General features: G+C 48.8%; 1 protein-coding gene across 1 annotated transcript in view; it reads left to right on the plus strand.

Annotated features, from left to right (window-relative positions):
- Positions 1-6,193: 6,193 nt before the first annotated feature.
- Positions 6,194-12,475, plus strand: part of LOC103780801 (probable glutamate receptor) — a 10,038-nt gene continuing 3,756 nt past the window's right edge. Inside the window, exons 1-5 of the mRNA XM_008948493.1 lie at positions 6,194-6,266; positions 9,156-9,187; positions 9,888-9,947; positions 10,718-10,897; positions 11,690-11,916. Of these exons, the coding sequence (XP_008946741.1) occupies positions 6,194-6,266; positions 9,156-9,187; positions 9,888-9,947; positions 10,718-10,897; positions 11,690-11,916 (572 nt within the window). The remainder of the gene's footprint in view (positions 6,267-9,155; positions 9,188-9,887; positions 9,948-10,717; positions 10,898-11,689; positions 11,917-12,475) is intronic.

The following is a 12,475-nucleotide window of genomic DNA, read 5'->3' on the forward strand; positions in this document are numbered from 1 at the left end:
TTTTCCTCTTACAAATTGTGGATCCCTGAAAAGAGGCTGGATTTAAAATCATACTCCTTGTTCTCATTTATATTTGGATGAGTCTGAGGCCTCTGAGGGTGTCTTCTCTGGGAAATACAAAAAACTGCAGTGTAATTGTTTCATGAATTAATAATGTGCTAGATAAAGTCCATCCTCCATCGTGGGCCTGTTTACTTCAGTGAAAACCTGTATTGTCTAACTCCTTGAAGAAGAGCTCTCACTATGTTCCAAAGCAATGCTTTTTTAATCCAAGCTTGTTTATATGTATTAATATATATATATATACACATCTGTGTGTATCAAATATAGATCTGCACAGATACGTACACGTGCACACACTGCAACTGAACTGTGACTGTTCCTCGTCTCAGAATGTCATCTGTGGGGATGAGACAGGAGAGAGAAGGGAATGACTAAAAATAGACAGGAAATATCTTCTGACTTTAACTCAGAAATGTCTAAACAGCATGCTAGTCTCTTCCTGAAAACTGCACCGTCCCTTCTTTCTGGTCCTTTAACAATGCTGCTGTACATAGCACTTTTTGGATGAATTTTACTATTTCTGTATTGCACTGCCACGCAAAATTTTCAATATGTTTTAAAAAAAGAGATATTTAATTTTTTTAGATGGACATATTTAGAATTAAATGCCAGCCTAAACAGAATAATAATTTTTCCTCCCTGTTTTTTTTTACTTTTTATTTGTAGGGATGTCATCCCGTCCCCCAGTTATTGTGTCATTGATTATAGATGTACATTTTATCAGTGATGGAGAAGAATGTTTACTGAGATGGATTTTAAAGAGAAACAGAGGTTTAATTTTATTTCAGGCTGCATAGAATCCCTATTATTGAGAGGATATTTTGCTTTTGTTTGTAATGATTCTTTTGTGTATATTGCAAAATCTAAACATTTGTTTGTAAAACCACCTTACACTACTAAAATAAAAATATTTAACCCTCTGGCTGCTGGCTCTTCAGCTGTGACATTATGCTTTTTCTCTGCTGTCTAGAAGTTTGTGGTGTACAAACGTGGTTCATTGTACCTGCCTTGTTTTAAAGGCTCCTTAGTGGATAACATTTAGTTTTACTCTTTTTCAGAGAGGTAGCCAGTTCAGACCCAGCTCAGAGTTTCCCAGGTCCACCACAGCACGTGCCTGGCATTCTGTGGTCCTGTGGTGCCCAGCACAGGGACAGCCTCAAAGCAAGTTCTGTGGCAGCATAGATGAAACTCTCAGGGAACTCATCTAATTAGCAGCCAGAGACCATCCAAGGACCTGATCTGTTCTGTTACAGCTCTCCAAGTAAGATGGATAGATAGCCCTGTTGCATCACTGAGCCTGTTTCAAGTCTGGCTGAAAATACTGCAGCCAAAAATTGCTCTTCATCTGTCTCATTCAAAAATACCTTGTTCTTTTCCTGCCCAGCAGAGCACACGGTGGGAGCAGGTTACTGCCTCCATACCATCCCCTGGAAGGCTCATCAGCTCACGGGTGGGTTGCAGGACTGGAAAGAAGCTCTTGGTTTCTAATTTTACTATAATTTAGCCACAGGCTTTTAGACTCTGAGATATCAAAATGTAAGGCTAACTGTAGCTGGTGATATCATCATAAGAGGGAGACAGGGGTTGGGAGGGGTTAAAGTCTCTGTTTAAATCTTTTCAAATGATCTTCAGTGTCATCTGCCTAAAAATATTCTCTCAGTTTTCCATCCTGGCTCAGATCTTTGTTGCTCGTCTTCAGAATTTGGATGAGAGGCCCTTGAGGTTTGTGCAACAAAGGTTTGGACCTTGCACTTTACAAATCATTGCAGGCTCTGAAGGAAAAAAGGTAAATCAGCAGCAGAATGTGTGATCTGCCAAAATTAGCCTTGCCTTGTGTCTTAACACAAAGCAAATTTCATTAAGATTCTGTGGACGAAAAGTCACCCTGTAATGCTGCAGCTTTGGGCTGAAAAGCTGCAGGGAGTTGCTGCTTTTTTTAACTTTAAAGCAAGAAAGTACATGCAACTTGACAGCTTTAGAAAGTGAATGTTTAAAAGGACTATTTGTGTCTTTTCAAAGACCAAGTTTCACAATCAGATTATTTTCATCTTTAGTTGATTAAGCAGTATTTGTTAAATCAATGCACCCCACAGAAGGCAGCATCATGTAGCACTTCAAAACTTTTTTTTTTCAAATTTTCAAAATTTGTGTCTGGATTTAACTTGCTAGGATACATGTGAATTTGGTCTCCTGCTTCCAAATTAATAGTAACTACCTTTACAGCTTGTGTTGCTACACCATGTGAGACTGTTAATTATATGTCTATTTCTGTGAAGTTTCCAAATTACAAGCAGTGTATTCTATGTGGCTGGACTTGGGCATAAATTCCAAGTCAAATCCACCATGACTGTCTGCACTGCTCCAACTCAGTGTTTAAGAACACTGATGAGGTATGTGGATTCTGTCCTTAAAAACTGATTTTATCTGGTGCTGAGGTGCTTTCAGCTGCTTGTAGTTGAGCTTATCAGCCCTTATAAGCTGCCAAACCACAGACCACAAGGTGCATCTTTTTAAAGCTTAGAAAATATTTATGCAAAGCAGCTGGAGACCTCAGTTTATCTGGTTTTGCCACCTTCCCCCTGCATGCAGCCCTTTGCCAGAATCTCCAGGGCATCACTGGCAGGTGAGAATGTGGGGAACAAATCACAAACCACCAAAGGCAGCACCTGGAAATGAACCTGGAGATGGGTCAGGGCCTCTGGGAGGTGCTCAATGAAGAGATCTTCCTGGACTCTTTTTTGGTTCTGACCTGTAGAAAGGATGTGAGTATCATTAAAACAATCCTAGCATCTTGCCATATTTTGTATTGCAGAATGATTTATGCCATCTGGGGTCTGAAGTGCATTAAAAGTGACCTCAGGACTCCCCTGAGCTGCAGTGAGCCATGAGCCAAGCCCTTGAACTCTGTTAGGGCATGCTTCACCAAATGCAGTCTTCTCAGCATTTGTTCATTGAAATGTAAGCAACTTCTGGCTCTGCAGAAGACAAGCTGTGTTGATGTTTAATAATTGATTTACTCAGTGACACATATAGAAAAGGACAGGGGGGGAGGCCAGGATGTGCCAGCTGCTGGAGAGCTTCCCATCCTGAACCAGTGCTCAGAGTCAGGGAGGGAGTACACTTTAGTTCCTTGACTGAGGTGTGGACAAGTTCTGACTCCCCTGCAGGACGAGTTGTAGTGATTTGCTCTGCTGAATTCCTTTGAAGGCCTCTCCTTTGTTACTGCAGTGCCTTGATGGGTGTTTCATCAATGACCTGGCCAGGCAGAAGCAGCCACTTGGCAGCCTTGTGCTTCAGCTTGGTGCTCAAGTGTGGCTGGTGACTGGAAGGGTGAAGGGGACAGGAATGTGACTTCTCTGCCTGGGTGTTAAATGGAATTTACAATCCAAGAGGAATTTGATGGTTTACCTCCAAGCTCAGGCCTTCCTTCAGCTGTCTGTGCATTGTGAGAAATATTAGACCTATGGAACGGTTTGGGGTCTGGGGGTTTGGGGTCTGTTTTTTTTTTTTTTTTGTGTTCTATGAGAATCCTGCAGGTGACAGTCATGGAGTGGAGAGTCTTGAGCAGCTCACATTGTCAGTGGCCAGGAGGTGGGCCCAACTTGCTGGGATGCTGCTCTGAAGAGAGAGGGCACCCCCAGGACCACGCACCAGGTCAGCAATAGTATTTTGTGAGTCTCAACATGCTATTCAGCTGCTGGACTAAACTACTTCCAAACACTGTCCTTTTGCTGGGTGTCGTCTCCTCCTCCTTGCCCAAACCCAGTGGGTCTCCAGTAGGAGCTGGCTGGCTCTGCAGGAGCTCCTTGGCCTGGCTCCTCCCTCTCTCCTCTCTATAACAGTGCTGAGCCCTGGCAGCCCAACGCCTTCCAGCAGTTTGTGCCCGCTCAGAGAGTCGCTTCTGCTAGTGCCCAGCCAGAGGGAGCTAGGAGAGGCTGGAGGACCTGCTGGAGGTGAGCTACCACCCTCAATCGCTGCTCTTCCTCTTCTAGATAAGGACTGAAGCCTGTGTGACCTCTCTGATGGGCACTCACCTTCCCCCCTGCTCTGTTAGTACCAGTGCCTGCCTTCTGTGCTGCAGGCAGGAGTAGGGTCTTTATTGTTTAGACTGAAAATCTTCTGGGGAGTGAGAGCTGATTGTAGCAAAGGAACTTCTGAAATCCTTTGTTTGCTTTCTATATAGCCAGCATGAGAAAACTTCGTGGTACCTCCTCAGGTCGAGGGTGAGGGGATATTGCAGGGGTTAATTCAAGCGTATCTAAGGAACCTGTACACACTGGGGGGCCCTGAACCCCCCCTGCCATCCTCTCTAACGGATTCTGTTGGTCCTGGAATGACTCCAGTACTAAATTAGAGCTAGGGAAGTGTTTTAGCCTTTGCAAAAATCCTTTTGTGCACATATTTACAATCTATTTGTTCTTTCAGACAGTCTGCAGCCAGTGCATTGACAACTCTCTCTTTTCAAGGTGGTGCAAGCAATTTATTGCCAGCTCTGACTGGCTTTTTTTGAAGGAGGCCACTTGAATAAAAGGTAATTTTGTAATATGTACCAAAATATAAGGAAAAAAGTGTCAGTAACTTCCAGGCTACATCTCCCTGGCAGAATGCAGCTCCTCACTGGCTCCACCTGAAGATGCTGCTGTCTGTGCGCGGGGGTGATTTCCTGCCAGCCCCTGTGCTGCTCTGGCGGTGGTGCAAGCAATTTATTGCCAGCTCTGACTGGCTTTTCTTGAAGGAGGCCACTTGAATAAAAGATAATTTTGTAATATGTACTGAATTATAAGGAAAAAGTATCAGTAACTTCCAGGCTAAATCTCCCTGGCAGAATGCAGCTCCTCACTGGTTCCACCTGAAGATGCTGCTGTCTGTGCCCAGGGGTGATTCCCTGCCAGCCCATGTGCTGCTCTGGCAGCAGCAGCTCCCACTTTGCCTGTGTTCTGCAGTGGCCTTTTAGAGAGCAGAGGCTGATCCATCCCTCAGACATCAGTTTTCTCCTTTGAGCCTTGCACAACAATCAAAAAGTGTTTTTTAATAACAACAACAAGACAGCATTTAAACTTAACCTGGAAAGAATCTTCTGTGTGAATTTTATTTACCTCTCGTAGGTGAAAAATGTAGAGAAACCGAGTGAAACTGCTGAGCTGTAATGTCAAGAGTTTCCACAGGGATGCAGGTTTGGAGAGAATTTCCTAAGAATTGTTGAGGTAGGATGAACTGAAGCCAGTGTTTCCTGAGCATCAGTCAGAAGCAAGTAATACCTTCGGCCAAATTTTTTTTCTCTACATATTCTACTGAACAATAAGTTTTCTTGGGCACTTTGAATATATTTTTTATAGTGTTTGGGGTAATGGTGTCCTGAACCTTGTTTGACACTGTGATGAAAAATATAATCAGAAGTTTTGCAGCAGCCTGAGCCTTAATGTGACCTGGCACTGATTGTTTCTCTTAGCTCTGTTGCTGTTGTACAGAGACAAGTACACAGTTGTTTCAAGTCATGCAGAAATTGTGTTGCAGAGCTTGAAATTTAAAAAAGTTAATAAAATCTTCTGGTTTTCACCCTCCCCCACTACCCCTTTTTCCTCATCCAGTTAAGAGCAGGAGGCTGAGACAGAAGAGGACTTTGTCAACAGTTTCTCAGGTCTCTTGATGCAGGGTGAAATCTTTGTTCCAGATCATTTGGGGGCAAATGAAATAAACAACTTTATTTTCTGCAACCCGAATGGAAAATGAAATTCAGGCTTTGCTTTTAAGCCCCCCAGATGAGAACCCCTGAGGGAGGCTGTGTTATTAGTGCCTCAGCTGGCTACCAACATTTCTTTACAGCCCTTTCCCATGTCTCAGCACATGGGGCTAGTCCCAGGAGCCACCCCCCCCAGCTGCTTCCCTGCCTTTCCTCTGAGCCTTGTCCTTTTTGCTGCAGTGAAATGTTCTTTAGTTTTTGTTCTGACTAGTCTCAGGAGTGACTTTTTGCAGCTGGAGACCTTTGACTTGGGACTCTCAGAACAAGGTGCAGAAAATCCAGGATGTACATATTTTATCCCAGGAAGGAGGAACCATAAAACCAGCTTTAACTACTTGCCTTTCATCTCTAGCAGGAGGTTCCCTTTAGACAGTAGATATTTCTGCTCCAATGGACAAAGGCCTTCACTTCATGTTCTCTGTGATTACAACCGTGCTGCTCCTGAGAGAATCGAGCCAGACAGGTGAGAAAAATGGTCCCAAAATGCTGGCTGCAGCCAACTCTGCAAATCTTATTGACAGTGTTTATTCTTAAATCTTATTTATAGAGTGTTGTTTCATTCTTTAACTGCTTGTGCTTAAAGGATTTTGTCTTAATCTAAGAATTTGCTTCTGATTTGGTTATTAAGAGATCACCAGGGCCTGCCTTGTTTGAGCTTGTGGTTGTGAGCTCCTCTTGTTAGGAGTGCTGTGACTGAGTGTCTGTGCTGCTGCAGTTGTAAATCAGGTGGCAGAGATCAGGGAAGATGACAGAGCCTAGAAGAGGGTGGTTAGGTGTCCTGGGACACCACCACTGGGGTAAAAGCTGCACTCTTTTCAGTCTGTGGTCCCGAGAATTGCAGCAAGATGTGCTGATGAACCCGTTCTCCTGTGAGTAATGGTTTCCTTGTTTAGCTGCTCTGCTCAGGGCCTGTTTTGGGAAGAAGAGAGGAATTAGTGCGTTCAAGTGGTCAGCTCTGGGAGCCTGCAGGCTTTTTGTAGGCAAGGGGTAACAAATGCTACATTCCCCTGGAGCTCCCAAGGGACAGTGGCAGGAGCCTGGCAGGATCAGCCAGCTGGATCACGGCTCGCTCTTGGGGCCAGGAGCTGGGATTGGCCTTTGCAACTGAACCACAAGTGCTGCTGTTTTAATCCAGTTGTGGCTTTTTGGTGTTTTTTCTTTGGCTGGAGTCCAGACTCAGGCTAAGGAGTAGCTTTGCTATGCAAAATTCCTGGGAGATAAAAATGAGTTCTCTGTGTTGGCTGGGAGAGCAACTTCACTTCCTCTGCTGCCTGTCCTGCCCATCTCCCCAGAGCTGGTAGCTGCCTAGCTGTGGGAGCAGCACTTCACCCCAGGTTACAGATACTTCAGCTCCTTGATTCTGGGACGATGGTCAAATTCTCTCATCCTGAGTGTCCCAGTGCACTCCAAAGCTGTCACCACCCACCCACCACCTCCGCTGGCTCAGCTCCTGCTCCTGGTCACAGAGGAGCAGGGAAGGGCACTGGCCTGGGGAGGACACTGGGGTGAGGCCCAGCTCTCAGCAGGGCTCCAGGCTGTGCCCCAGGCAGGGAGCCATCTCCCGTGGGGAGGGTGGGCACGCTCAGAGCAGGAGGGGCACGGACAAGGCTGGTTTCTGCAGCCACAGACACTTCCTGCAGCCAGCGGCCTGTGGGGAGCAAGGCTGGAGGGTTGAGCTGCTTTTCTTTGTCTTAGGCCTTTGTGGACTCTCACAATGAGGACTTGGCTTCTGAGGAGTGTCACTGCAGTGGACTTGAGTTAGTGCTGCAGCTTGATTGCTCATGGCCCTTTCAGGAGCCCTTACAATGGGGCTTTGAGGAGCTGCACCCAGTGCCACCGTGGGGGAGCTGGAGCCCCCAGGACAGGCAGTTTTTTTCCAAGAAACCCTAGCAGGTCCTCAAAAAGGAGCCTCCAAAAGCTTTTACTGGCTTCACTGAGTTTCTAAAGGGAGACAAGAGAACTCCTTTGTGAAGATTTCCAGCTCCCGTGGAGAACTGTAGTGGAGAGGGGAAAAAACAGGTTTTGTTTTACAGTAATGTGGAGTTCAACAGAAGGCCAGAAAATGCAAACCCAGAGAATGAATAATAGATCGTGAATGAATGTGGTGTTATATTTAATGAAAAACTCACAGCTTTTGCTTGAAAGAATGAAAACACCCTAATTTTTTAATCTTCTGGGGTTTTTGGCTTTTGCACTGTGCATTCTTGGACTCCAAGCAGTGATGCTGTGCACACTCTAGAAAAATCACCCTGGGCAATGAATGAGCCACCTATTGACACGACTGTGGCTTTAATGCTGCATCTCAGGCACCGTGGTTTCGCTCTCCTGCCCCTGGGGTGGGACTGGGGCATTCTCCTGAGTACTGGGAGAAGGGAAGCTGTGGAGCAGGGAGTTTAACAGGACTGGTTAACACTGCAGAGCAGAGGGTAGAGCCCAGACACCTGGCTGAGCTCAGTCAGTGCTTTCAGGGGTGGCCCCTGGTGTTGGTACCAAAGAAGGGACTATCATTACCTTGGCTTTGCAAAGGGGAGACTGAGGTGTAGGAAGGAGAAGGAAAGCAGAAGAGGCCAGTAGTGGGTTTGGGGTTCACTGCAGGGCTGCCCTGGCTCCAGTGCTGTCAGGTTTGTGCTCCCCTCACTGTCACTGTTCACAGAGACAAGTGACACACAACAGGCCTCCTGCTCCCTCTTTCCTTAGTGCTGTCACTGCTGGCTCCTGGCTTGGGTCACGGCCCATTTGGAGGTTTTAATTTTCAGGGGAGTGAAAAGTCAGGGTGCTAGAGGGGAGAACGGAGCAGGATGTGGTGGAGGAAGGTTTCTATGCCAGTGGTTGCAACTCCTGTGGCTCTGCTGGCAGCAGGAACCTCTCAGTAGTAGGGGAAGGAAAGAACGAGGTAACCTGGTGTCTGGGGACTCGGTGGTGATGGGATTTGGTTGTTTACAGAGCTTTTCCTTCAGGCTGTAGACAAGGCCTTGCAGGAGCAAGGGGGAAGCCTTAGTGGTGTGAAGCAGCAGGAGAGCTGGCTATCAGCCTTCCCAGGGTGGGCAGTAAGGACACAAGGCAACTGACTCTGCAGGATCCATTCCTTGGGGTGTGAGCAACGGCCAGAACCGTGATGTCATGGTTAGAACCTTCTGCAGCTGGCTGGGGCTGGGGCTGGGGCTGCTCCTCCTGCTCCCCACGGACACCGGGCTGGGAGTGAGAGAGCTGAGCAGACAGACTGTGGTGCACCGAGCCTGGGAGTCCAAGACAAGCAGTCTGGCTGGTGGAATGGGGGGGTGAAACCTCACTGTGAAGGAGCTGCAAATAAAAGCCCTGCAAGAAGCTGATTTTGCTCTTGTGTTTTTTTCAGGAGCCACGAGGAACAGTGATGCCACGAGGAAGGTATGGTTAAGCTCACTGGTGTAGAGCTACCAGTGAAGGGGTATGTGCAAAGGGTCTTGCATTTCAAATCAGAAATAGATGTGGTGTGCAGTGCTTTTAATCTGTGGAGAGTTATATGGTAAATATGCCTTTTGTGGCTAGTGATGGCCATGTCTAAGTCTGTCTGTGCTGCTTTCTACTCAATCTTCTGTCCAGAACTCAAAATTCAGTGTGCCCCAGGCTGATTCTGCTTATAGCCCAGTTGCTTGTCAGGAGATGCACTCTTGAATTCAGGGTTCTGTGCAATCCATGTTTCCTCTCCTCCTCTTCCTCTCGGGTTTCCGACTGTTTTGTGTCTCCCGGAATTGATCTCTAATGAGACCCTAATTGGCAGCTAACTGTTTTGTCTGCTACAGGATTGATCTCTCGGGAAGACTGTGTGCACTGTGTGTCTGAAGAGCTCTGACAGCGTTTAAAGTGATTCTATTTGGACAAAGCATGCTGACAGCTGGCAGTAAAGGGGGATGCTTGTGGTTGATGAATTCCCGTTAGGGAACAGCGGTGGTGAAGCTGCTGCAGCGTGCAGGAGGGATCTGCAGCTGGTTCAACACCTGCACATGCACCCTTTGCCTCCCACCCCAGTTCCAGTGCCAGCCCAGCCGAGTGGGGAGTGTCTCCACTTGGAATCCAATTATTCCTTCTTTGGCTTTTTGTTTTTCAGGGCATTGACTCAAGGGGACGGGGAGAGGGTCTTCCAACTTTGACTGTCACAACAATCCTGGTAAGGCAGAGACACAACCCTGAGAGCAGCCAGGAGGCAGCTGGAATGACACTTGGTCCTTTTTTGCCACCCAGATATTTCTGGGTGTTTTGGGGGCTGTCTTTGACACCCACATCCCTGTTCAGCGCAGATGGTGGGTTTGGAGCCCTGGTTCAGAGGTGCAGGGGAAGAAACGGTCTGTAGCTTGCAGTGGGAGGATTTGAGGGCTAGCAGGGTCAGCCCTGGAAGGGACTGGGCTGTCACTTTGCTGAGTGCCTGCTCTGTGCAGCTGGCCAGGACCCTGGCTCTGCTTAGCTGCATCCAAAGGTTCTTGTGTTACCTGCAGGTTGTTTCTGGCCTGCAGTGGAGATAAGCAAAGGTCACACGTGTGCAGGGGTTGAAAGCAGGCCGTAAAACCAGGTGTGCTACCACATGGCCCAGACAAGCTGGACTGCTCAGAGGAGGCTGCAGCAGGACGTTCTCTGAGGCTGCTCTCAGGTCCTGCACCAGCACGTGACCCTCGCCGGGCGCTTTGCTGGGCCAGCTGAAATGCACTGGGGCTTTCACACCAGAGCAGATTTTCACTCCCTTCTGTGGCAGCTGTGGCTGCAGAGGGCAGCTGCCCTGCTGGGGTCTGTCAGAGCTGGCACAAGACTCCAGTCAGTATCTCTGGAGTGGGGAAATACTGACCCTTGATAACGTGGAGAGGGGTCATCGGGTGGGGCTTGGCCCCCGAAAGTCATTCCCAGGCAGTGGCAGGCGGGAGGCTGAGGGTGTGTTCTCCCCTGCAGGAGGACCCCTACGCCATGGGGCGCGGCGTGGAGCTGGAGGGGTACTGCCTGGACCTGCTGCGGGCACTGGCGGCCATGCTGCACTTCAGCTACCGCGTGCGGGTGGTGGGCGACGGGAAGTACGGAGCCGTGGCGCCCAGCGGCAACTGGACCGGCATGGTCGGGGAGATTCTGAGACAGGTCCTCCTCAGGTTGCTTTTGACAAGACCAGTGCTAGCAGCTCTTGGGCTTCGTTAGAATTTGCTGAGGGACTGAGCAGCTGGGAGTCATCCTGACTTTGTGTAGAGCTTGGGAACAGCAAGACTTGCAGCTGGGTTTGGTCTGCAGATAGGGAAACGAAGGAACTAGGAGACAATGGCCATAGCAGGAAACCTTTGCTGCAGCAAGGTGCTCCTGGTGCTTGTCTTGTCTCACAGGCTACCCAGTGCTTCTGAGTCTGAGAGACTGTGCAGACACCTTAGCTCACCAACAGAACAAAAATAATGGCTTTAGGGAAAACTGAACTTAACCTTTAGGTGACACTTGTCTCTTTCAGAATGGCCGTCCCTTAGACATCCTACCTTGGCATGTGCCATTCCCTGTGGCTAGTGCTCTGTCATCTCTCGGTGACATCTGAATTGTTGTTTCTCCTCTGAACCCAGCTCTGTGGCTGCTGTCAGCCACGCAGGTGCCACAGCCAGCAGCAGGAGGGAACACACCCCCTGGTCCTGGGAAACAGAACCCCTGTGGTTCCTGGGGCACAGCCTCAGCTTGCGTGTGATGCTGTGGGGGGAAAGCAGAAGCCCCAGATACCACCCAGCACCCCACTCTGAACAGTGCCAGACAGAGCTGTCCTGTGCCTGGAGCCCACCCGAGGGGGCAGCTGGGTGGGCACAGGGGTGACCCCCGTGCAGGTCCCTGCCCGCTCAGCGTGGGGGTGACAGAACTCCTCGGGCAGGGGGTGGCTGGTGAGTTTTGGTCTCCATCTTCCAGGAAGCTGACATTGCAGTGGCTCCCCTGACGGTCACATCAGCAAGGGAGGAGGTGGTGTCCTTCACCACCCCCTTCCTGCAGACCGGGATCGGGATCCTGCTCCGGAAGGACACGGTCTCCCAGGAGATGTCCTTCTTCCACTTCCTGGCCCCCTTCAGCAAGGAGACCTGGACCGGCCTCTTATTCGCCTACCTGCTGACCAGCTTCTGCCTCTTCCTTGTTGCCAGGTACGAATGAATTCGTTCCACAGGATTTGTCAGCTGCTTTCTCAGCTGGGGGAGGTCTCAGATTTGAAGGAAGCGCCAGGGTGCACTTTGCTTTGAGGAACCTTCTGTTACTGGTCCAGAACCAGGGCTAATAAAGTGTAACTTGTGTCAGACTAAGCCACCATCAGGAGAGGGATCTCCCCATGAACAGCACCAGATCTCTTGGTGTGGATTACTGGGGGTTGCTGAAAGGACTGTGAGTGTGTGTTGAACTGTGACCATGTTCCTATGTGCAGGTCTCTCTCCTGGTCTATTTTTATGTGCTGTATCCTGTGCTGGCTTGTGGCAGAGATGCTCCCTGCCACCACTCCACCCCCTTCCCAGGAGATTTGGATTTCTCCCCTTTCCTTGATCAGGCCACACAGACTCTCTCTGCAGCCTTGCACAGAAGCTCTGTGGCTGCTTTTCTAGTTTTGTGCTCCACCTTTATCCTAAGGACACACTCCAAGGAGCAGCCTTCAGCCCAGTGTTGTGGGACAGAGCCAACTGCCCCTCGGCTGGGCCAGGGAGATGAGAGTAG

Source organism: Merops nubicus, unplaced genomic scaffold, assembly GCF_000691845.1.
Source record: "Merops nubicus isolate BGI_N331 unplaced genomic scaffold, ASM69184v1 scaffold2151, whole genome shotgun sequence".
NCBI lineage: Eukaryota > Metazoa > Chordata > Aves > Coraciiformes > Meropidae > Merops > Merops nubicus.